The sequence below is a fragment of the Psammomys obesus genome, unplaced genomic scaffold (assembly GCF_907164565.1).
Source record: "Psammomys obesus unplaced genomic scaffold, mPsaObe1.curated_primary_1811, whole genome shotgun sequence".
Taxonomy (NCBI): Eukaryota; Metazoa; Chordata; class Mammalia; order Rodentia; family Muridae; genus Psammomys; species Psammomys obesus.
In genome coordinates, this window is record NW_026596134.1 from 23,067,255 (window position 1) to 23,092,942 (window position 25,688).

The 25,688-nt window shown below is 47.2% G+C and overlaps 2 protein-coding genes and 1 non-coding gene across 5 annotated transcripts in view; 1 reads left to right on the forward strand and 2 right to left on the reverse strand.

The window, feature by feature from the left end:
* Nucleotides 1–1,751: 1,751 nt before the first annotated feature.
* Nucleotides 1,752–14,029, reverse strand: Gstz1 (glutathione S-transferase zeta 1). Of its 2 annotated transcripts, none has more exons than XM_055592771.1 (9): nt 13,925–14,029; nt 8,894–8,945; nt 7,687–7,754; nt 7,158–7,238; nt 6,735–6,860; nt 5,170–5,248; nt 4,622–4,674; nt 3,653–3,702; nt 1,752–3,008 (listed from the first exon to the last, which is right to left on the reverse strand). In XM_055592771.1, exons 1-9 carry the CDS (start codon nt 13,937–13,939, stop codon nt 2,882–2,884), a joined length of 651 nt encoding a protein of 216 aa, XP_055448746.1. In that variant the 5' UTR covers nt 13,940–14,029; the 3' UTR covers nt 1,752–2,881. The 2 variants fall into 2 exon arrangements, with proteins under 2 accessions (XP_055448746.1, XP_055448747.1); XM_055592772.1 differs by lacking the exon at nt 13,925–14,029 and adding an exon at nt 9,217–9,308.
* A 51-nt stretch (nt 14,030–14,080) lies between these two features.
* The window catches only part of Pomt2 (protein O-mannosyltransferase 2), a 46,536-nt gene continuing 34,928 nt past the window's right edge, over nt 14,081–25,688 (forward strand). For both annotated transcript variants that reach the window (XM_055592769.1, XM_055592770.1), the window contains exons 1-2: nt 14,081–14,598; nt 24,970–25,054. In XM_055592769.1, coding sequence (XP_055448744.1) covers nt 14,141–14,598; nt 24,970–25,054 — 543 coding nt within the window. In that variant the 5' untranslated portion in view covers nt 14,081–14,140. The remainder of the gene's footprint in view (nt 14,599–24,969; nt 25,055–25,688) is intronic.
* Nucleotides 19,843–19,972, reverse strand: LOC129666259 (small nucleolar RNA SNORA17). Its single transcript, XR_008718544.1, has one exon. It is a non-coding gene; the product is annotated as a small nucleolar RNA SNORA17 (small nucleolar RNA).

Genomic DNA, 25,688 nt, shown 5'->3' on the forward strand with positions numbered 1-25,688 from the left:
AGAGTTGATACCATTAGATTAAGTATGAGGGGCTCTGCCTTAGTAAATAGAATTTAGTATTTTATATAAGAGTGAATAGGAAGGAACTTCCTAGGATCTTTTTTGCTCCTCTTTCCCTTTGACTACGATGCTACTGCATTGAAGGCAGTATCATGGAACCAGTAGCCTTTACCTGATAGAGAACCAGACACCTTCACCTTGGACTTCCTGTCCTTCAGAACTGAGAGAAAATAAATTCCTGTTCTTTATAAATTATCCAGTCTCAGATATAAACAAGCTCACAAAGATAGTCTTGGGTTGGGTGGTACATCTCACCTCTGAATATAAGAATTTCTTTGAAGACTTGAGTTGTAAGAATAGGTAGTTTTAAAACTTCTTAGAAATACAATTATTATTAACCATTGTAGCCAACTGGTCTGACTCTGGAGGAGTCTACCCATTGAGGGAAATGTTTGCTCCTTTATGATCTTCTCAGGCAGTCAAAGATGAATTACAGGGCAAAGGAGGGCATCTTCCAACTTAGCATGCATGTAGGGGCAAGGTCAGGGTCAAGACTTATCAATAGCAAGTGGTTGCTGGGTTGGGATTATTATTTGGTCAAATAAGTTTCCTACGGAGAGGTCAAGTAGGCCTTCTCTAGTCTGATCTGGAATAATTTTTAGAAAAAGGTTTCATATGGCAGCAGGGCAGGCCAGGTAGCCACTGATCGCCCTTATTGCTGTATCTACCTTGCTTTACTTCTCCCTGGCTTTGCTGGGACAAAAGCTGCCTTGGGAGAAAGAGTGGTCACTCCAGAGCCTGGAGCCTCAGAGCATCTAAGAGGACAGGACACAAAGGAGCCCGGAATGAGGAAGAAAGTGCCTTGGGCTGGAGAAAAGTTGAGAAAAATGCTTCCCATTCAAACAAGACCCACAGGTGGCAATCCCCAGTTTAATCTCAGCAGTGCAGGAGAAATTAAAAATCAGATTTGGATCACAAAAGGCCATTTTGGTTTTCACTGCAGATTCTACTAGCTCAGCCTTCAACACTGCCACATATTGGGGCTTGCTCTTCCTAGAGTCGTGTGTGATGAGCTGTTACCCAAGTAATCTGAGCTAGAATTGGTCAAGTTGTCTACACCACACATGAAGGGGGCTATTTCCCACCCTCAGCATCATTCATGAGTGAATTCCCTCTAAGTGCTTAATCCTAGAACTGTTCAGAGAAGGCTTCTCCTTAGGATGAGTAGCTAGGTCAAGAGGGCCAGCAAATGTCTCCATGCTGGTGTGGACATTTAACAGCAGTGCAGCTCTTAGCTCTGGGAGCAAGCTGGTCACTAGATGCTTTCTTTCCTCCTCAAATCTTCCCTCCATGGACCTTGTCTAGTTCTCACAGGCAGGCTCTGTACTTATTTCTCTTCCTGGCCCTTGAGGGTAAGGAGGCAAGCTTACCATACAGTGAGCAAAAGGATAACACGTTCAAGCATGGTTGTCAGCTAGCAGGAACGTTCATCTTCTGGGACCCGGCTCAGTCCTAGGTGAACAGTTGGAAGCCTGCCTTCAACTAACGACTAGACTCAGAGTAAATGTTTTCTGGAGTCAGGTTCAATAAAAGGAGATGAAGGGGAGTTCAGGCTTCCCTATTGCACTTTGGTAAATTTGTCAGGCATTTTTAACCTGAATCCTCATGTCGTCATGGCTGCTCCATGACAGATAGCAGGTGTCTTGGTTTCTTCTCTGTTGCTGTGATAAAATGTCCTCAACAAAAGCAACTTAAAGGAGAAAGGTTTATTTTAGTTCATAGTTTCGGGTCACAGTCCTTCATGGCAGGGAAGTGAAGGCATCAGCGAGAGCAGCTGATCACACTGTATCCAGTCAGGAACAAATGCAGATATGCTGGTGCTCAGCTCTCTCTACTCTTATAGGCCCCAGGATCCTCTGACTAGGGAATGGTACCGTTGGTGATAGGTGGGTCTTCCCACATGGATATAATTATTGATAGAACCCCCACAGACATTCCTAAAGGCCCTTCTCCCTGGTTATGCTAGTTTTTTTTCAAGTTGACATCATTAGCCATTAGAGCGGGTCATGTCTCTGTCCACCCCAGCTCCTAACATGACAAATGATAAGATTAAGGCAGAATGAAGTTGAAGAGAAGATATATCCTACTGGTTTCATTTCTCTAGAGAAAACTGTAATGCTGGCAGCCTCAAAGAAATGTTATGGATTCCAAGAATCTTTGCTGCTTCCTGAGGAAAGAGCTAAAGTTCAAGCCCTCCGCTACAGCTCACTCATTTCTGGGCCTCTTTAGCTTTTCCTGGTGTGGTGGCTTGATTGAAAATGGTCCCCATAGCCAGGCACAGTGGCATACGCCTGTAATCCCAGCACTAGGGGAGGCAGAGGCAGGTGGATCTCTGTGAGTTTGAGGCCAGCCTGGTCTACAAAGTGAGTCCAGGATAGCCAGGCTACACAAAGAAACCCTGTCTCAAAAAAAATCATAAAAAAAAAAAAAGAAAAAAAGAAAATGACCCCTATAGGCTCATAGGGAGTGGCACTACTAGAAGGTGTGGCTTTGTTGGAGGAGGTGTGTCACTGGGAGCAGGCTTTGAGGTTTCAGGTATTCAAGCCAGGCCCAGTGTCACACTTTTCCTGCTGCCTTTGGATCCAGATGTAGAACTCTCAGCTACCTCTCTGGCACCATGTCTGCTTGTATGCTGCCATGCTTTCTGCCATTATGATAATGGACTAAACCTCTGAACTATAATCCAGCCCCAATTAAATGTTTTCTTTTTTAAGAGTTTCCGTGGCCATGGTGTCTCCTCATAGCAATAGAAACCCTAAATAAGACACCCAGCATCTGAGCCCTACTCCCTTCCCTGTATCAACAGGGCATGGTTTGGGAGCTAAGTCCTCAGCTCGGCAGGTGTATCTGGCTGTCGACTGGGGTGAGACACTTGGAAAGCATCTAAGGCCAGCAGTGCCTTGTTGATGTGACTGATGGTAGGGTACTGGCTGACGTCCACCTTGAACCTGTGGCAAAGAAACACTTGTAAGCCGAGGTTTTCAGGGACACTGCCATGGGCAGTGAGGAGAGCAGAGGCGGGGCTGGATGAGATTTGGGGTCCCTGCTGCGGGGGAGGCCTCATTCATCGGGGAGCTCTGGGTAGGTCTGGAGTGGTAGCTTCTGTCACTGTTCACCGTCTGTTTTTCTCTAAGTGATGCCTGCTGTAAATTCCAGTGTCGGGGATCTGTAGAGACTGTCCCACCACCCATGTTACTAACTTCTTAGTGGAGGGAATGCTCCATACGTGCCATATCCCAAATAGCAAGCATGATGCCTTCCAGTGGGCTGATGGAGGGAAGTCACAGAGCTCACTTCCAAGCAGATGCTCTACATCTGGGTACAGCAGTATTTTGGGGGGCAGTTCCCTTAGATCAGCCACCTCCTCTTAGTGAGGGAAGTCTATACAGGGTCACTCAGACTACAGTGGGCATGGTAGGGACGTTTCAATGATTTCTTCTGCCCGGCCATGCTAAGCCAGGGCAGCTGGTGTGGCCTGGTTCTGGGGCTCCTTGGCCACTAAAGAAGGGTTCACATGAGACGTTATCTCAGTAGTCGATGTGGAGGCCTTGACTGGAGGAATGTGAAGGAGAGTGGCAGAGCTTTTTCTTACCTTTCAGCATTTGCCACTTGGGGCACTAAGCACACGTCGGCCATGGACACCTGAAAGGAGGAAGGGAGTTTGCACAAGGATAATCACCCTAGACTCACAGGCAAGGCTGGCCGTGTCTGCTGTTGACTATACCAGGGCTGCCAACCCAACCTCCTGTCTGCTTCCAGTTTTCCACCATCCCTATCCCCCCTAACTGTCTCCTCTGGAACTGCCTGTCCCTGTCCCCCAGAGCTGTAGCACTTCTTCCATGCCATCTTCTAGTTTCCCTGACAACCAACCTTGTGGTAGCCAGAGAAGGCCTGACTGCCTTAGTGGCTGTCACTGTGTTTGTTGAAGCTGCCACCACTAGGCACTTAGTGGACAGAACCATGGAGCCAGACTACCACAGGCCTAAGGCCGCCTTCTGCAGGCATCAAGGGCTCCTTAATCCCAGAGTCTCCAGGTTGTGAAGGAGAGGAAACATCTAGTCTAACCCTTCATCGATGTCTGGGCCACTTGACCAACTCACAAGTGCGTTGTTCTGGCCTGAACACCCCACACTACCCCACTGCAATGGTTCTCGATCTCCCTAGTGCTGCGATCCTTTACTGCACTTTCTCATGTTGCACTGGCCCCCAACCATAAAATTATTTTTGTTGCTGCATCATAACTGTAATTTTGCTTCTGTTTTGAATCATAATGAAACCATCTGATATGCAGGATATCTGATAGGTGACCTTTGTGAAAATGTTCAACCCACAAAGGGGTCGTGACCCACAGGTTGAGGACTGCTGCTCTAGAGGCAGTGTAGGAGAGAGCTGAGGTGTCTCCACAGACTAAATGCCCAGAGCAGAGGTTTGTACCAAGAGGCTGGCCCCACGTCCCCTTCAGGTATCTCCTTAGGATAAGGAGATGACTGGGTCTAAGCGGGAGAAATGACAGCCTGAGGTCAGCAGGAAGGCCACAGTGGGAAGGTCTTGGGACACTTACCTCATCTCCTACACAGTACTTCCCTGCCGTGCTCTGCAGAATCTTCTCCAGAGCTGTGGGGAGGCCACATGGATAATATTTACATCAACCTCTCCAGGGCTTAGTCTCCATAGCTATGGAATAGGTGGACCCTTAAGTGCTAGGCTGGGCACTGGGCAGAGTCTAATCCAGGACTAAGAAGAATGTTTCCCATGGCTTCTCTGGCTAGTCTCTGAATAAATTAGACATATAGATGGCCAAGGCAACAGCTCTCATGGACAGCCTAGCACTCTGAGGACTGGTACTCTTGACTGACATGCTCAGTGGACCGTCAACCGACTCTGTGGGATCATAGGCCTCCAGGTGTGGGGTTCCCAGAAGTTCTGGAGCTTGAAGCCATGCTTGAGCACCTGCCCAGCCCACCAAATGCCTGTCCACTGTCCTCTCATCCATTCTACTGTCAACATCAAAGGAGCCTGGGGAGCTAGCTCAGATGCCCAGAGCCCTGTGTGTGAAGATCAGTTCTCTGAGAGGTCACATTGAGGCAGCTCGTAAGAGTAAGGACTCACCAGTAAAGCCGGAAGTAATAGCCTTTTGGGCCCAAGGCATCTGGTTCTCCTGTCCCAACTGCTTCAGGACAGACAGGTTCTGCATAGCTCATGAGAAAAAAAAAAAATCTGTGATTGCTCTGAAAGTCAGCCTGAGTCTGTCTCTCTGCTCCAGCTGTTTACCTGTTCTACTCCCCTCTGGGCTGTACGGGCCCGCCCTTCTATCGAGGCTCTAGAGTTGAAGAGGCCACCTTCTTGGGCTGCCCCAGCGGTCCTGAGTATTCTAAAAGCCATGTGATTTTTGTAGCAATATGCAGTAGGGACCCAGGAAGTGGGTATGACTGGCAGATGTGACCACAAGCCACGGCCTATTTCTCTCAATACTTCTCCCTTACTACTTGGTGTCTTAAAAAGAGAAGCTGTGTAAGACTGGGGCTGGGGAGAGGGCTGGGCTGGGGCAAGTGTGTTGGACTGGCTTCTAAAGATTATGACTAAGGTACAGTCCCCATTGTTAAAAACAGCAAGGTGACACAGGAGTTAGGCCACAGGTGCACAGGTGTCCGAGCTTGGTCCTTGCTCTGATACTACTTGGCTGTGTCACCCTGTGAAATCACTGCTCCTTTCTAGAGCCATTACCTTACAAAGTAGAAGTTTTATCACAGATGAATGCTTTTGAAATACTTTTAAAACAACAACAACAACAACAAAAAAGGCTGGGCACAGTGCCACACGCCTGTAATTCCAGCACTCAGGAAGGCAAAGGCAGGCGGACCTCTGTGAGTTTGAGGCCAGCCTGGTCTACAAACAAGGCTACACAGAGAAACCCTGTCTCAAAAGATCCAACCAACCAACCAACCAACCAACCAACCAACCAACCAACCAACTAAAACAAAAGCCTGACAAGAATCTTAGTATCGGCATGCTGTGGAGATAGGGGTTTAGGTCCAGACTAGGAAAAACAGCCTACACAGTAATAAAGCAATTTACATGGACTTTCTTGGTTTCTCAGTGGTTATGGAAAGTTCTGTTTACACAATGCTGGTCTACTGAGTGTGTAGAGTCACTGTCTGAAATTGTATGTATCTTAATTTTAAAATAATTTATTACTGAAATAGATTAATGATGAAAAATCATTAGAAAAGAGATACCAATAGACCCGCTCAGTGAAGGGCTGCCATAACCCTTCAATTAATAATAAACCAAACAGAAACCTAAAACACAATTAATCTGTGAAGTCCAGTAAAGCTAAGCATGGTAAAGCAAGGCCTACCTGCACATACAGTATACAGCAGATGAGTGGGCGCTGCCCAGGCTGAAGGCTGGACCTAAAACTGCTGCCCTACCCCTTTCCCTGCCTCAGACATCTCTATGCTCCTAGGAATAAGTGCAGAGTTGGGCACCCGTGCTGATGGAAGACTTATGGGATCCTTGCCCTCTTCTGCCATGTGGTCTAGGTCAAGACCCCTGACAGTTTTTCTTTGTCCCCGTTTCCCCCGCCCACCAGCGGAACATCTCACTGTGGTTCATCGCTGAATATGAAGAGATGACTGAGAGGTGCACAAGGGTGCAGTGTAATAGCGCCTAACCTGAAGGGGCTGGATGCCGCTAGCAATGAGGTCAGAAATCATGCGCACGATGGCCCTTTTCTGTGCGTCCTGAGGCAGGAGCCGTGGGATGGGCCGAGTCTCTTCCAGGTACTCCATGATGGCCAGCTGTCCAGAGGGAACATTGAGGCAGGAAGAGGACTTAGGATCCCTGGACCCGAGGGGAGAGGCCAGCAAACCCGTTTTGCAGTGGTACCGCCATTCCCTCTTTTGCCCTCCTCAACTGGAGCACTGTAAAAGTCCTTTAGGGACACTGCTGAACTTGGGTCCCCACAAGCTCAACCTTCCTCTCTCCTTCCCTCTACCATATACTTAATGAGTCCTTGTTATGCTCGGTTGCGAGTTAGAAAGAGATGTCAGGTCCCCCCATTCAGAACTCTGCCACTTCCACCCACCCCTACTCACTGACTGATTGATGGTGATTCCATCAATCTTCAGGGCTGGCACTTGCTTCATGGGATTCAGGGTCTGAAATTCCTCAGAGAACTGTGGAGACAAGGCCGTGGTGAACTGAGTGGTCTTAGCTTGAGTTGCCTAAAGCTAGAACCAAGCAAGTAGGAAAACTGCTGACCTAGCACCAATCTGTATTTCTTGTCCCTGGAGAAGGAGTTGGTTCCCAAGACCAGGCTAATCTCTAATCTCTGGGGATCCATGAAGTATTGTAGACTCCTAAGGTACAAGTTTTACCCCAAAGGTCTGGCTAAATGGTTTTCCTGCACTCAACTCAGCTCCTACCTCAGTCATCCACTGAGAGGGTCTAGTACAGAGAAAGGCCCCATTGCCACTACTCTCAAAAAGGCTGGCACTGAGCCCGTCCCATGGCTCTTATTTCTGCTCAGGAGATCCAGTAGAAGCCTCTGCAGCCACAGGAACCATACAATACAGGTTCCCCTCCAGGTCCAATCTTCATGTGGGCCTTGGACAGCCTCCTTACCTGTTGCCCGCCATCTTTTACGAGATTGATGGGTACCGTCTCATAGTCAATGCCTTTTAACGCCAGAGCTGGGAGAGAGCAGAGTGGAGTTAGAGAATGACTTCTAATTAGACTCTCAAGGACAGCCCTCTCAGGGTGATGCCAGGAGCTTCCTCTCTGCTGGTCAGCTTTGCTTTGGGGTAAAATTTAGGCAGAGAGGGAGGCCGAAGCATGAATGCTCTACCAAGCATTTGTAGTGCTTTGACTTCCTGCTCAGATAAGGTAGGAGAGGACTGTGAGGTAGGCGATAGTCACTGATGATGGCTCTGCAGTTACAGCAAAACTGGAGACTGGCTGCTTGGGCTCAAATCCTACCATATTCAATTATTAGGTGTATGGCCTTGGGCAAGTAACTTAATGAGTGTCTGTGCTTCCGTTTCCCCAACCTGTCAGGTGGCACTGTGCAGTGGTTGAAAGTGTGGGATCTGGCTAGGGATGTAGCTTAGTGGAAGGACATGTTCAAGGCTCTGTGTTCAATTGCTGGTGTCAGATCAAAGCAAATGAGCATGGACTTGAGCCAGGCTACAAGGTTCAAACTGCAGGATTTCCTCTTAGCTGCATGATCCAGGGCAAATTAACTAAGCTCCTTGTGCCTTAGTTGTCTTGTTTGTACAATGGGGACACTAACAGCCCCTCCCTCCTGTGATCAGGGAGGTGGAAAGGGAGTCATGCACACGGAAGCACTGGGCACAGAGTCCTTTGGTATGCACTGCTGGGATGGTGGCCTTTGCCAACAGTTGTGCTCAATGGAGGATGGAAGGGTCAGACCCAGCCTAAAGCAGACGGCTCCAGCTTCTGCTTTCCTGAAACCACTGTGGTCAACTTCAAACAGTTCTGTTTGATTAGCCAGATCAAATAAGATAAGAACAGAGGGAGGCCAGCTGCTTCCCTGCCAGTTACTAGGGACCTCTGGATCTTGTGAACCTGCTCTGGGCATGGTTGCCTAGGGGCTCTGGAGTGCAGTGACAGGAGTAGCATTCTCGAGGGGAAAAACAACCCCCTTCCTCCCACTTCCACTATCCTTTTTGGGTGGATGTGACATTCAGAGATTGAGGCTCCAGAACAGGGATGCTGGTTGCTGGGGGATGAGATGCTGGTTGCTGGGTTTGAAGTCCTCTGTCCTAAGCCCCAACCCCAATCTCACCCCTTCCAGGAGCTGAGCTCTTACCGATACGAACTCTCCATGAACAGGAGCTTCGGAAATAGGAATAGAGGACAGGCTGAGGAGAGAGAGAGAGAGGATGAGGGTGGACATTAACTCAAGCTTAGCAGGTTTCCAGCCATAGAAAACCCTTCCTCCCCGCTGGAACCAGGCTCAGGCCCCCAGGGGTAAAAGGCTCTAAACACCAGTTTCTTCCCACTGCACTGGCCTCCTTCCTCGAGCCTGCAGCTTAGCAACTCAAGGACTGCCCTGCATCCTGGTTGTGCTGCTATGGGTTCCTGAGGTACAAGTGGCCCTCAGGAGGAAGCAGCTTTAAGTGCTAGCCTTACCTTTTCAGTCATAGTGCTGTGCCTCTCAAGGAAATGTCTTCTCAGAGCTGTGAGGCAGGGGGAGGAACCCAAAGGGGTGGGTCCCAGAAGCCAATGGGAAAGGCAGGCTAGAGGGCACCAGAGGACCCTGGACTCTGGTCAGAAAGGGCATCTTTTCAACTTGTGGGAGGTTTCTTTTGGAGCAAGTTTGGCACTCGGGCATACAGTGTAGCATGGCTTTGAGGGAAAGTCTGTAGGGAAATTGGCTCAGAGCGGGCATACTCAGGGTCTAGGCCTGGTACAGGAAGCAGCTGGGTGTGACCAGACACAAATTCCTGCCTTCTCTGGTTTTCCGTTCCTTAATTTAGAAAACAAACGGCTGCCCTAAAACGACAGAAGTTCCTTCCACCTCTGACAGACACCAGGCTTCTTATTTATTATGTTTGGTGGAAGCTCCCCACTCTGAGATAGCCTCATAAAAAGATGGCAGATATGCCCACTTGCCACCAAGGTGAGGTTGCAAGCTAGAGGTTCACAAGGGCCCTGTCCGTATTTCACAGAACCAATGGCTCCAAACTTACTTAACATTTCGACTTTAAAATGATGAGAAAGTAATATGCATTTGGTTTAGAAACTGTACTTCAAATTCTGAATTTTGGTCTTTTCCAGGCTGGGCACTGGCAGTTAGCTACAGCTTGGTGATTGTGAACTGATTATTAGCGGGGTGGGGATGGGGGCGGGGGAGGGACGGACAAAAAAACCAACAGTCTTTAGTGTGCCTTGCTGTGAGGGTTTTAGATTTACTTTTATGGGGCTGGAGGGATGGCTCAATGGTTAAGAGTACTTGCTGCTCTCCTAAGGTATCGGGTTCAGTTCCCAGCACACACCCCAGGCAGCTCACAAAATCCTGCAGTTCCAGTTCCAAGTGATCCAATACCTGGTCCCACTGGCCCCAGCACACTCACATTCACATACCTACGTGCAGACATGACACATGCACAGACTCAAAACAACAAATCTAAGTCTTTGAAAATATCTCCATTATTTTTAAATTAATTATAGATGGTTGTGAGCTGCCACATGGGTGCTGGGGGATGACATACGCTCTAAGAGCTGTATGCACTCTTACCTGCTGGGCTGTCTCTCCCAGCACCTGTTTTTGTCTGCACACACAGCTTACATGTATGTATATGAACCATGTACACGCCTAGTGTCTATGGAGGCCAGGAGAAAGTGCCAGATCCTCTGGAAAACTAGCCACTCGTGTGTTGGGAACAAAACCCAGGTCCTCAGTGAGTGATCTTAACCACTGAGCCATCTCTCCAGTCCCTGCTGCCAGTGTCTTTGCATAGTGTCTTATGCCCCATCATGCTACAAAATGACTGCCCGTGGTGGGGGGACGTCAGATGCCGTGGCTCCCAGGAGATGTAAGGTCTTTCTCTCTCTCTCCTCTCTGTCCCTGCCCTTTCCTTCCCTTCTCTCGGTAGAGCACTTGCCTAGCCCTGGTTTCTGCCCGCAGCACAGTGGGGCAGAGGATATGTGTACATGGGGCAGTACACATTTCAGAGTCAAAAAGGCTTTGCGTTTTGTGCAATTTTGGGCTAACACAAGTGTTCTGAACAGGTGTACAGTTAAGTTGTATGTTTGGTAGGTTTAGATATAGGAAGTGTATTTTTACAATCTTCAATTTATGAAGTGTTTACCTGGATGTAATAAAATTTAATTGTAAACAGGGGGTACTGTATTTTTTTTTTTAAGTTTTCAGGTAACTGTCAATATTTTAAAACCAGGATTTTTTTTTCTTTTTTCTTTTTTTGTTTTTTTCAAGACAGGCTTTCTCTGTATATCCTTGGCTGTCCGGGACTCACTTTGCAGAGAAGGCTGCCTCTGCCTCCCCACGTACTGGTATTAAAGGAGCGTACTACCATGCCTGGCTAAAACCAGGATATTTCATACACAAATCTTGTCTTTTTTTTTCTTTTTCTTCTTTTTCTCTTTTAAAAACTCAGGAGACAGTGGAGTTAGGCTCTTAAATAGTAACAACTGATTGGAGCATATAAATGGCCCCCTTCAGTCTGAGTGTGCCCTCTGGTCTACCACGAATTTTGTTACTTTTAGGCCCCTAGAATATGTGATCTAAAATTAAAGGGACTGGAAGTTAATTTCTCTGGTGTTTCCTGGGTTCCATTTTATAGCAGGACTCAGGAAGTGGCAATCAGCATTCTTCCTATAGACAATATTCAAAGACAAAGATGCAATAGAAATTGACACTTAGATCACCTACCACTCCCTGGACTATAGATACTTCATCTGTGTTCCCTCTCCTTCCGCTACCTCCTCATACTAAGACATTACATGTCCCAGTTTCCTCAGCCCTGTGCTACCCACACAGTATTCCAGAAGAGTAAGGCAGTGAGTAGGGCCCAGGTTCTCTCAGAGCAGTTCCCAAGCTCAGGTCAGTTGCCTTGTGGGGAAAATGAAGATGGTCATGGCACACAGGACCAGTGATTCATAGTGAATGTCTGTTGGGGACTTGGGAGACCATAATGGATTTTATTGGGAAAGGCATCTCTTTTGTTATCTAGGAAGGCTTGGTGAGCGCTGGGCAGAAGAGAGACTCTGGAGACACTGACCATGAGGGAGAAGCAAACATAAGCAGAACTACTCAAGGATGCCTTATGCAATGTGTGTTACACACCTTAAGTGACCAGAGGTAACCAAGGGTGACCAGAGTCATAGTAACTGCTACTACCCTCCTTCTGGCCCTTATGTAGGAAACCAAATCTCTTAGGCAACTTCTGTTCTTATGTCTATATTACAGTCGTATACTTCAGGTTATGCCTTCAAAGACCTCCCGTGGATGCCTGAAACCATGCATGACCCAAACCTTGCCCCATTATGCTTTTTTCTTATGTGTCATCTTAGTTTTTTTCCCCTGTTGTTATGATAAAATACCCTGACAAAGGCTGCCTAAAAAACAGTGGTTTAGTTTGGTTTATATATCAAGATAGAGTCCAGCCTGGAGTGGGTGTGTGAAGACAGCAGCATGAAACAGCTGGTAACATCACTTCCACAGCATGAAACAGAACAATGAATGTGTTGGTGCTCTGCTAACTTCCCTTTCTTACAGGCTCAGACCTAACCCAGGGAATGGTGTCACCCTCCCACATCCATCAATCTGATAAAGACAATCCTTTTCAGGTATGAGAGAGGCTGACCTAACTCAGAAACTCTCTTATGAGTGTGTCTGGACGCTTGTCTCCTTCCTGACCCTAGATCTGCCCGAATGACACCAACCATCACATACATATGAACATACATACATAAGGTTTAATTTACAAATCAGACACTCGAAGAGATGAGCAATAATAATAAGATAGAATAATTTTAATAATTTACTATTGCTTAAAATTGCCAAGATCACCACTCTTGGGCTTTGAGGTCAATAGTATGTAAAAGAAAGGTTACTCACACAAGCACTGCAATATGTTGAGAGCCTAAGTGCTCAGACATCTAAGTGACTTATAAGGAGGGTAGACAGGACAGCATGAATCCACTAGACAAAGGGGCAATTTACAGTGTGAACGCACCTTTGCTGTGTGAGAGTTCACCACACTACTCGGAAAGGCTTGCAATTTCAAACTTTGTCTCTGAAATTTTGTATTGAACCAAGGTTCCCTTTGAACCAAGGCAGACCACAGATAAGGGAATCAAGGGAAGAAAAACCACAGCGAAGGGCGAACAGCAAGCTGTCCGGTGACTTTTGCACTTGCACAGCTACATTTTAATATCAAGTAGAATGTCGGTATAATCAGCACACCTGTAAGGATTCCCTTTCCAACTCAACTATGCATTCTGGTGATTTTAAATTTATTTGCAGTTTTGTAGTTGTGGGAGATTCAGCCCATGCGGGGGTCTACTTCGGAGCTACATACATCCCCAGCTCTTTTTATGCCGTATCTTACATGAATAAAAACCTGAAAATCACGTATGTGGAAAATCTATACAATATTAACCTTTTGCAATGTCCGTTGCATCTAATATGCGACCTTCATTCGTAACGGCCCTCAAATTTTATGCTTAAGCGACTCAACTAAGTCCAAACAGATTCCCTGTCCTGTTCCAACAACAGTTTAAATACAATGGCCCTAGAATGGACTAGAGAAGACTTAAATCCAGGAGGCTCCGACGCCGCGGCTTGGAAACCCAGTACTGGGAAGGTGAAAGCAGGAGAGTCGCGAGTTCAAAACCAGGTTGGACTGCATAGCAAGACATTGTTTCTTAGGGCCAAGCCAACAAAACAAAGACAAAACTAAAAACCTGGGAAGGCACCACAAGTGATTGATTGCTAACCTAAGTGTCACAGCTTCCCCTTGCCCTAGGTGCATGTCTGGACCAACAGGCCACCTGAGAGATGTACGCAGGGCACCGCGGAACTGCAATGTGAGGAAGCATGCTTGAAAGGCCTAGCAGTCTACACGAAGCGAGGAAGGACGCTGCTAGACGCCACCCAGAACGCTGAGCACTTTCAGCCTTCCCGACCCACTCTAGCGGACTCCACGGCGTTCAGCGGCTACCGCGCAGGTGCAGAGTGACCCGGCGCGCCGCAGTGCACGCCGGGTGTCGTTGTGGAGCCGTGCGAAGAGGCTCGCTCTCAGCCCTGCCCCCACACAGCTGTTCTCCGTGTTTCTAAGGAGCGACCCTCATCCCCCGGACTTGCGGCACAGACCTTCCCGGCTTGCATCTCGCACGTCGGCCAGCCAAGAAAGTCAGCTCTCGGGACCAGAAGATGACCTAGGCCTAGCGGGGTCCAAAGAGCCAGGGTTGGACTAGATGTGCTTCCCTCCGTCGGGTGGGCCCCGCCCCCGTCCCCTGCGCTGCTGGGAGTTGTAGTTCCTGAGCCGTCGTCGGTCTCTCCGTCCTTAGCGTCCCTCCGCCTCCCGCAATGCTCTACGCCTCTGGCCGCTTCTTAGCGGCCAGGGCGGCCACCACACTTCCCGCCCCGCCCAGAGCCCGGGCCCTGGTGCTCCGCGGCAAGCGGAGGGAACTACAAATCCCAGGGCACCTCGAGGCACCCTGCTTTGACTCCTTGACGGGGCAGCGGACAAGACCCAGCACGCCTCCAGTCCGCAGGGTGCTCCTTAGAAAGGGGAGGATGCCGCCGGCCCTAGGCGGTGGCCTAGCGGGCTCCGAGCTGCGTCCCCGGAGGGGCCGCTGCGCGCAGCAGGCTGCCAGGGCCGTGGGCCGGGACGTGGTCCCCAAAGTTGCAACACGGACCCTTAAACGGCCCGTTTGGAGCTCGCGGAGCTTCGAGGCCGCAGGCCGGTGGGCCACGCTGGCTGTGGTGACGCTGCTGTCCTTTGCCACCCGCTTTCACCGACTGGACCAGCCGGCGCACATCTGGTAAGTGGCAGAAGGGACTTGGCGGGCACCATAGCAACAGAGGGGCGGGACGCCTCCCTCTGATTGGCCTGAGGGCACGAAGTGGGCGGGATTCACTAAAGGCGCAACGGGTCCACGGTAGTGGAGAAACTCAGTTCTTTAGGGGGCCGGGGTGGGGGGCGGGTAAAGGAGAGTACTTGCCTGTATGTCCAGTCTCTGAGAAGAATAGGTTTGCAATGGTGGGGACTCAGTGTTTGCAGGAATGGTTCTTACATCTTCTAGGCTACCTGGCTTTCAAGCGGTGATATTCAGAGGTGCTTTGAACTTTCCTAAGAAAAATAAATAAATTCATAGTACACAATTTCCCAAAACCCGATTTTCAAAGAAAAAAAAAATTCTTAAAAGGAGTCTTTAATCCTATAGAGTAAGGACAATTTGGGTATCAAGGGATGTTGGCACAGATTCTGGGCAACAGGTCTGGTGTTCTGTAAGAATTATTTTCTAGGATTTATTTCGTATGATACACATGCTGGCTTGAGGCTTGGTTAAATTCCCACCCCGTCGTCCCACTGGACTACATGACATGCTCATAGAGCTGCACCCACAGTGGATTGCATAAGGGCCAAGGAATGGCAAGTGTGGGAAATGTGTTTTATCACAAGCAGTAAGTAGCCCTGTTCTAGCAGGAGACATTGTCATGTCTTTCAGGTTTGCTTGTTGTAAGCACAGCTCTAAGAAATGACCCAGGTAAAATGCAGTCAGGGCATGCGAGGCACATTCTTGGCATGTGAGTGGATGTACGAGGTATTGATGGAAGACCTTTTCTCCCAACAGGATTTGTTATCCATCAATTGTGCACTGCCTTGGCTTCTAGCAGAGTTGTTAATATGCAACTCTTATTAGTTACTCCAATTAGCCTGGCTGATAGAGGCAGAGACAAAAATCTCTTCTGTTTGTCTCATACAGTATGTAATTATGGCTACTGCAATGGGACTCCAAGCAGCAGGATGATGCCAGCCTTTGCTGTTTCCCTCAACTATGTCCTTCAGGGTCCTAGATTCAGCCACCTATGAATAAAGTCCTGGTGAGGGGCCAGCAAGTCGTATTTCAGACGGTATCATGGAGGTAGTCTAAGGGCAGTCTACCGTTATGACCCAGTTATTACAATGCTCTGTTAAAACAGTGCGCCTCCCACGTGTGCTGGAGAGACATTCTGGGGCCCACTCCTTATATGCTAGCATATTACCTGAGGAGATGCAGGCCTGAATGTTCACTTTTATTTGCATCTTCATTTAATTTGATTTACATCACCACTGCATTGGTTTGGTTAAGCCCCATACACAGTATCATTGAGTAGTTGAAATCTCAATGATTGTATGGGCATAACTAAGGTTCCTAGTACTTTACAGAGGCATATAGGATAATGTATCAGTGAGATAAACAGAATGTGCTTTGGGGGAAGTTGGTGCTGATGTGATCAGCCACATCAGAGAAGCTCAAGACTGTGCATTTCCATCCACATGAGTGTTTCTGTTTCCAGCCCCAGGTTGAGTGACCACTAACTTATGTTACCACATAAGTCAGCTGCCACTTATTTTAGGTGGCCCATCTGAATCTTGCCTGGCTTTGGGGTTAGACTTAGGGGACAGAGAAAGAATTAATGTTTCCATTTACTGTACATCTCTAGAGCTCTAATTTCTTTCTTCAGGGTTGTTTCTTTCCTACAACTCTGCTCATGATGGTAATGTGTCTCATGCCAGTTTCTATTTGCCTTTTCTCCCATTGTACCCTATTTATATGTAGACCTTTTTACCATGGGCATTGTGGAAATCTCACAGATAGCTACTACGTCTTCTCTCTGACACAGGTGGGCATTGTGGGGAGACTTGTACTCAGCCAAGTGTCATTGTGTTGACTCTAGTAAGACAAGAGATGAACTAGAATTTGAGTATTGCCACCCTCCCTTACCCTTCTCTGCTGATCTAGGGAGTCTCTAAGAAGGAAGACATACAGTGGTCATGGAAACCTGAGTTTTCCTAAATAGCTCCACTTCTTTTTTCCCCCCAAATCATTACCCAGTTGATAGTCAAGAGGAGATGAATTTTTCTGGGGTGACTACATTAGGACCAGACTTTTCTAAAGTGTGTAGGTTGGGAGAAGGTGATGGAGTCTAGTAGAGTCAGAAACCCTTTCAGTTGGTTCCTGAGGAAAGAGTCCAATGCTTGACAATATCAGTTGTCTGTGGATGGTGAGAGTATGGACTGTCTTATTACCTAGATTGTTGGTCTATTGTTATATGACCATTGTGACAAAAAGTTGTATCACTGTTAGGCTAGATGGTTTGGACACTGGCAAAATGACATTAATTTTAAGGACCACAGTAGTTTATCCAGGGTCACTGAGCCAGAGGCGCAGCCTTTCTGTAACCTGAGAAGGTAACTGCAGCAGTGAGATACTGGTGAGAATGTCAGCTGGGGAAGAGTCCTGAAGTGTTTAGTTTCTTAGGATCAGGCGGCCCTACACAATGTAGCTTCCTTACTAGTCAGAGCAAGTTGGCCAGCTTTTGGCAGGAGTCTGTTATACAATGGTGGCTTCTGTTTCAGAGACATATAGTCCTTTAAATTTTGTGCTCAATCAGTTCGTGATACCACCTGTGTTTCTACGCTAATACAGGCAAGGCTGGGTAGTCATATCAGAGTGCATCCTGTGTGATGGGTATCTTCAACTGCCCACTGCTCCATCAGTGGGCAGACAGCTGTCACATCTCTGGAGAACATCTTGAGCGCCTCTGTACAAGTATGTCAGACCCTTAACTCTGATTGTAGTCAGCCAGCCAGAGTTGTCTTAGTTATTGTTACTGTTGCTTTGATGAAATGACCAAACCAGCTTGGAGTGGAAAGGGTTTATGTGGCTTACACTTCCATATCACTGTTCATCAACAAAGGACATCAAATGGGGCAGTAACCTGGAGGCAGGACCTGATGCAGAGGCCATGAAGGGGTGCTGCTTACTGGCTTGCTCAGCCTGCTTTCTTATAGAACCCAGGACCACCAGCTCAGGGATTGCACCACCTACAATGGGGCTAGGCCCTCTCCTATCAATCACTGATCAAGAAATGTCCTGCACACTTGCCTACTGTCTGATCTTATGGATCAGGCATTTTCTTTTCTTTTTTAACTTTTTATTGGTTCTTTGTGAATTTAACATCATGCACCCCAAACCCACTCATCTTCCTCTTCCTTGTACCTGCCCTTCACCCTTACAACCTAGGGGGGAAAATCTTGTGGTGGTGTTGTAGAATATTTATTAATTTTAGAGGGCTTTTCTATGTCCCAGCTAGCTCCCAGATAATTGAGGTAGAGACCTATTGATTTATTTAACAAGCTTTAAGCACATAATTGGGCAGGTATGATTTATACTAATTTTCTAAGCTAGTCTGGTTACCTCCTAGCCACACTCCCCAAGTTGCTTGCCAGTATTGGTCCTGTCTGGGCTGGATCAGCTCCATTAGACCATGCCCTTTCTCTCCACCTTCCTGCTTCTCCCTTTCTCCTTCCTCTCTCTGCCCTTGTGACCCCTACCTAAGACCCCAAGCCCGGGTACTGAAGCCCCGCCCATTTCTCTTCTGCTCAGTTACAGGCTGTCCAGCCTTTTTTATTAACCAATCAGAGATAATTGAGAAGCAAAGTTTACACAACAAAGACGAGTGTACTTAAGAATGCACTTGTTTGGTCTGCAAGTAGGTCTTGGGGGCCAGAATTTATCACCTGAATACACAGAGCACCAGGTCAAACCCCAACATTGTAGAAGCTGTAGTGTGGCACAATCTATCCCACAGTTTGTCCACACTTCTTCGCTTGCAAATGTTCATTGCACTGATCTGGCTGAGGCCTCTGGCTTTCTGCTACTCTGTCAATACTGGAACCTCACTGGGACTCCTCTTCTGATATCCTGTTCTTACCCTGTGTCATGGAGATCCTGTAGCTTTGGATCTTTGGACCGGCCCCTTCATGTACTCCAACAATTCATCAATGGGGTAGAGGTTGGGATGAGCCAAAGTCAAAGTCCTGAGTCTGGGCCTGAGAGTGATCTGAGCTGGTCAGTTCATGCTGGCTCACTAACTGACACCCTCGGTCTTACAGCCGTCATTCTGGCTCACTCCCACCCCCACATCCAGGGCTCTACCGTGCTGCCCAGGTGAGGTGCAGGACGCTCTCCTGAGTGCTGTAGCAGGTGCAAGACAGGGCCTGCTCTCCTGCCCACTGCTGGTGGTGATGGCAGAAGGGAGGGCAGACAAGACATAGTGCTGGCTGCTCTACACTCATTCCCTCAGGCTGGCTCACCTGAACCCCCAGGGTCAGTTCTACTGTGCTGCCCAGGTAAGGTGCAGGGCCCTGCTTTCCCGAGTGCTGCAGTAGGTGGACAGGGCCAACTTTCTCACTCTGCTGAGTTTGGGGCCAGCTCTCCTGCCTATAGGTGGTAAGGAGTGAGGGGGGAAGGCATCTCTCTGTTGACTAGGTCAGCACCACCTGCTACGGGTGATGAGGAGCAAGGGGGAGGAGGCATCTCTTGTTCATGCCACCACACAGGAGATGAGTGGTAGGGACAGCTCTCCTATGCACATATCCTTGGGGTCGGCAAGGACCCCAACTGCAATGTGTGGGTCTGCACTCCCTAGTACTACAGCTGGCCAAGGGTGGGGTCAGCTCCTCTTCTCTTGGGCCTCCCAGGCCAGCTCTCCCATGATGCCCAGGTAAGGGGTGGGACCAGTTCTGCACAGCCTTCAGACATCACCATGTCCCCATGTGGCAGCATAGGCTAAGACCCCCTCATGGTCTCAGGTGGCATCACTGGCTACACACATTAGGCGGTTTGTTCTTCACTACACTCAAGTCTCCAGTTCTGCCTCTTCATTATGCCTACATTCTTCTGTTTCTCTTTCTCTTCCATTTCTCCACCGCTTACTTGCTCCTCTTAGTGGCACCTAGGGTCTCTGGGTGTCCAGGGGCATCTCAGAGTGGTTTCAGGAGCGCTAACACCCCACTCATACATTATGGTGCCAGGCATTGGTCATCTTGGTCATGGGCTGGCCCCCAGGCCTATGGGATGCCAGGCAGGTAGTCATCTCATGCTGGCTTGGTGTCTGGGCACCATGGCACCAATCTGGTGTTTGTCTAGGGCTCCCTTTCAAAGGTCATCCGCCCTTGGCCCATGATCCCAGGTGGAGTTCTTCGAGTGTCCTGCTTGCTCCTCACTTTTTTCAGGAGCGTTAGGCTACTAATGGTTCAGAAGTTTATAGGTTAGAACAATGAGCTTAGACATACCTGTCTGTCCTCTGCCACCTACTAATGCACATGTGACCCAGCCGCCACACCTGCAATGCTCTAAGGTTAGGGGAGGCACTTTTGAATCTGAGAGGAGGGTTCCTTCCAGATTAAGCGTGGCATAAAGCTTTCCAGGACAGTCTGTAGGACAAAATGGCTTCTGCTACCCCATGGGTATCATCAGCTTTTTACTTAGCTTGAGCGGAAGCTAAGCTAAGTCATAGGCCACACTGAGCTAGTGGCTATGACTCTAGGAGTGAAATAGAAAAGTTTTTTGTTTGTTTGTTTGTTTTTTCCAAAGGAGGCATGTGCTGCTTTATGTAGAACTGAGAAGCCTCCGGGGCCAGGCTGACTGTCTTCTTGACTCTACCCACTTGTTGAGCCTCTTTTTGTTAGTTATAAAATCCAAGATAGCCTATTCCAAATTGGAAATGGAAGGACAGAGAGCCCTGAGGCTTTTGTGGGTAAGGCACTCTTTTAACAAGCAGTTAATAATTGGCCTTTTAAAAGACTGCACTCAGTGCCTGTGTTCACCAGGTGGCACTGTTATCCTGGGGCTACTCCTCAATGGGTGTGTGTTTGCCAGTGAACATGCATGTCTGTGCGTGTGCGTGTGTGCGTATGAGAGCATATGCACAGTGCATATAGAGGTTGATGCTGAATGTCTTCCAGTGTGTCTCCACATTAGTTTTGGGGAGGGACCCTCTCTGAACCTGGAGTTGACTGTCTAGTGGGGTCCAGGGACCCCCTTGTCTCTGCACATTCAGTGCTTGGATAATGGATACTTTACCACACCTTTACAACCTTTTTTACAAGGTTGCTGGGAATCCACACCCAGGTCCTTGTGCTTTCATAACTCGTTGCCCTCTCCCTAGCTCTGCCATTAAGTCTTTAAAGCTGAATTGTCTTCCCTCTTCAGGGGTTTATTTTCCCTGGACCACCTGGAGAGAACAGGGCTACCTCTCTGCACACAGCAGCCCTTGAATGGCATAATCTCCTTTGGTACTTTTAATTTTTTTTTTTTATATATTTTGGTTTCCCTAGACAGGGTTTCTCTGTCTTTCCCTGGCTGTCTTGGAACTTGGTTTATAGACCAGGCTGCCCTGTCACAGGGATCTGCCTGCTTCTGCTTCTGGTGGAGTGCTTGAATTGAAGGCACGTGCCACCACTGCCTGGCTTGATGCTTTTTGAGATCAGTACAAGCTATACATTGAGCAGGGGGTGCACAACAACAGCACACTGAAATGGCCCCATGATTCCTTCCCACAAGGTCACTTTAACTACTGAGAACTCTGCTCAGACCCTGTCAGTTACATTTGGTCTTGTTTCCCCCTTGAATTAATGAGTTTACTATATCTGATACCATCCAGAGAGTCATTTCCTGGGTGTGGAAAGTACTGACTAGGGAGGTAGAAAACTTCTCATTTACCTCCTCTCTGACTTGGCATCACACCCTCCCCAGGGTTCTTCCCTCTGTGCAGTGAGCTCCTGGGCTTAGATGCCCTCTGTCTTTTAGCTCTGTACATACTGCAGCCCTTAGTGCCATTGGTAATCTCTGTATTCCTCTCCCTCTGGCCCCCATGGGTCTGGGTGGGAGGAGATAGGGACCTCTATGCAAGAGAGCTCTGAGCTTGAGTCCCTTTCCTCCCTGGAGTTTTTTAACACACTAAGATGAATGTGTATGGTCTTCAGTCTGCTTGGGGACATGTGACCTTTCTCTTTAAAGCAACTGAAGATAATGGTGGAAAGGGAGGGATTAAGGCATTTAGGGCTCTAAGCCAGTAAAGTCACATGCACTTTTACCTTGAACATATAGCTTGCCCAAAGATCATTCAGTAGTTTTTGTTTGCTTGGTTTTGTTTTGCTTTTTGAGATGAAGTCTTGCTACATAGAGCAAACTGGCCCCAAACTTTTTTAAAATTAATTTATTTATTCACTTCATATCCCAATCATAGCCTCCTCTTGGCCCCACCCTCCGTCCCTCTTTCCCCCTTGCCCTACTCCTCAGAAAAAAGGGAGCCCCATGACTGCCAGCCCACCCCAGCTCGTCAAGTTGCATCAGGATTGAACACGTCCTCTTCCCCTGTGGTCTGTCAAGGCTGCCTTGTCAGTGAGAAGTGATCAAAAGTGGAGCAGGCAGTAGAGTCCATGTTGGATACAGCTCTCACTGCCCTTACTAGGGTTCCCACATGAAGGCTGAGCTGTCCATCAGCTATCTGTGTAGAGGGCCTAGGTACAGTCCATACATGATCCTTGGTTGGTGCTTCAGTCTCCGCAAGCCCCTCTGGGCCCTGGTTGGTTGGCTTTCTTGGTCTTCTTGTGGACCTGTTACCTCCAGGTCCTTCTATCCTTTCCCCCACTTTTCCACAAGACTCGCTGCACTCCACCCAATGTTTGGCTGTGGGTCTCAGTATCTGTTTTAATCTGCTGCTGGATGGAGCCTCCAGAGGACAGTGATGTTAGCTCTTTGAGCATAGCATTGTCAACAGTGTCAGCAGTTTGCTCTCTCACATGGGATGGGTCACAGTGGCCTCAAACTTTTTAGCCATCCTCCCATCGTAGCCTCTTCAGTGCTGATCTTTTTTTTTTTTAAGATTTATTTATTTATTAAGATTTATTATTTATTTATATAATGTTGTGTTTGCATGTACACCTGCACACCAGAAGAGGGCACCGGATTTCATTAAAGATGGTTGTGAGCCACCATGTGGTTGCTGGGAATTGAACGCATGACCTCTGGAAGAACAGCCAGTGCTCTTAACCTATGAGCTATCTCTCCAGCCCCTTGAGTGCTGATCTTAACAATGTATTAATTAACTTTTTTCATTGTTATGACCAAATGCTTGACAGGAGCAATGTGGTGGTAACTGGAGTGGCTTGCTCCATGGTGGTAGGAGGCTGAGGCCAAAGCCCCTCACAGCTCGGGAGGCCAGGGAGCACAACACTCAAACAAAACCCAGAAACTAATAGCAAAGGTCCCGGCTACCAGCTATGCTCCATGTTCTGGTTTCCATAGTCTCCCAAACAGCACACCAGCTGTTCAAGCACCTGAGCCTGTGAGGGACAGTTCATATTTAACTTGTTTTGTTTCGTTGTGTTGTTGTTTTTTTTTTTTTTCAAGACAGGGTTTCTCTGTGTAGCTTTGGCTATCCTGGACTTGCTTTGTAGACCAGGCTGGCCTTGAACTCACAGCGATCCCCCTGCCTCTGCCTGAGTGCTGGGATTAAAAGCATATGCCACCACATTCGGATCTCATTTAACTTCTAGCAAGAGTGTTTTCACTTTAATCAGAAGGCTATTTTGATAGCAGGGTACTGATGGGCTAGGGATATAGATTAATGGTAGAACATTTGTTTGCTGTGCACAGGCCAGGGTTTGCTCTCCAGTGGTGAAGGGGGATAAAGGAAGGAATAGCAGGATCGTAGGGTCTTTACTGCTGCCTCATTTTTTTCATTAAGTTTAAAAAATAGAAAAGAGGAGGAAAATGCTATTCTTTTTGTCCACTGCTTTACTTGGGTAAGAATCAAGTTCCAGGATGTCCATGAGGGCCCTTTAGATATGTAATCAACCTACGCTTGCACCACACATTGACAGGGCCTTGGACAGGTTTTAGCTTGTTTGCAAACTAAGAATTTAACCTGCTGCTGTTTTATGGGTGCCAGTAGACGAGAAAGTCCTAAATCAGTGACAAAGGAATCTGTTTCTCATGGCACAGCAAGGCCTGAGTATACATGGCCTGAGTACAGATGAGTTAGGCCCTTGCATTCTTGGCATACTCTACAGGGCTGTAAGAGCCTGAGAGAGCCCTGGAGAACTGCCTTTCCTGACACAAGCTGTAAAAGCCAAGAGGAAATGTGTATGTTACTACTGGTTTTATTTGAGATAGTCTTGAAGTAAAAATCTCATGTCCCCTTTTAGTTCTGTCTCCAAATAGACTTCAAGACTAACAGAAAATGTTGAGAAAGTCCAGTGTCCAGCATTTGTGATAGAATTTCTAAGTCTACAAGGTTCCTTTCCACATAGTATCTGAGTTGAACTCCAACACCCCCTTGGAGGGGCATGAAGAGCATCTTTTTTTTCTCTCATGACATAACATAAGTAGTGATGGAGCTGAGGATGACTCTCTTCTCTATGGTCTGTTTTGCTTCCTCTACCCTGAAGTTAATTCTCTTTAACATCACCGTGTTACTTTCTGTTGGTACTGCATTGTGTCCATGGCTGATGCAGTGGCTTTTGTCTCCTGCCCATCTACTGGGTCCAGTGAATTTAAAAAAAAATTAAGAAGACGTGAATGTTCTTTGGGAAAAGCATGTGTATGTTACATGGTAGGGAGGATGACTGTTCGTGAGGCTGAGCGGGCACAGTCACTGAGAGCTTCTTTTTCTTTTGAGCTACAGAAAGAAACTATTAAACAGCCTCAGCTCTGCTGGATGGCGTAGCTGCCTTGTAAACGCTGTGCATGGAAAAGCTGAGATGTGGTTGTATGGCAGAACAGGAATCCACATAGTTAAGTACTAGAGTCACATATGTACTTGCAGAATAATAGGAGCTAGGCACTGCTCTGAGTGAGGAACTTGGGCTTTTGTAGACAGCTGGTCATCATAACAGGCCAGTCAGCTCAGAGTCGGCAGGTTGTTGGGCAGCGTCCGGCTTTGCTGTAATAATCTGGCGTTAAAGGTTCTAGCCGGTAGCCTGGCAGTGCAGCAGGGTGCGTTCTAAGAGCAAAGGGTCTCAATGAGAAGTTACCAGACGGGAAAATTTGCTTTACAGAGACATTTCCATGTTACAGGGAAAATTCTGCTGCCTTCAAATAAATTGATAGGAACTCAAGATACAGAAGAAGAATGTATTTAACTTAATTTATGATAACTGATGGGTAAATATTCATTAGCCTTTCTCATTATTGAAATCTAGGCTGATAGCCAGCTTAAAAGCTTTTTCTCAAACCACTATGTCCAAAGTTTTTATATTTAAGCCAACTTGCGTATTACATGCTTAAAACTCATGACCTTCAGTTTTAATTGTAATTTTAACTATGGTTTATTAAAATTTTTTATTTTTCCTTTAGTTGGGATGAGACTCACTTTGGAAAAATGGGAAGTTACTATATTAACCGCACCTTTTTCTTTGATGTACACCCACCTCTGGGAAAGGTAAGCAGTGTGGTAATTGACAATCTCTTTTCTGGGCAGATGGCTTCTAAGAACTACGGCCAAGTGTTAGGGTAGGACTTAATTCTTAGAGTTCAAAATTTCCTCAGATTTCTTCTCTGATAGAAAAACTTGGTTTTTAGGGTTTCTCTGGGCTCAGAAATGGAGAAGAGCATCCATCACCTGATGGATAGATAATAAACAAATGTGGTATATTCTTACAGTGGACTATTATTCACCCATATAGAAAAATGATGTTCTGATACCAGGACTTTTTCTCAGGATGATGCGATGTTCTACAATAACAGTAGTAATAATTGTATGATTTTATTTAAAACCATTAATTTTATGGTTTAATTTTGAAATCATTAATTTTGTGATGCAAACTTTTTCTCACCTTTATAAAAGAAAATAGAAGTATAACTTACTACATAAAGGAAGTATACCTTAGAGAAGCTTAAACCATAAAAGGTAAAAACTTTTCTCTCAATTTCCAACACACACATTGACCCGTTCCTCTAACATTTTTACAGTTAGAAATTCCACCACTTCAGATGTATTTTACTCTTAACAAGTTCCTCTGAGAAGACAAATGGATTGGTCTTAGAGTTTACAAAAGCCGTTCTTCCTAACTGAA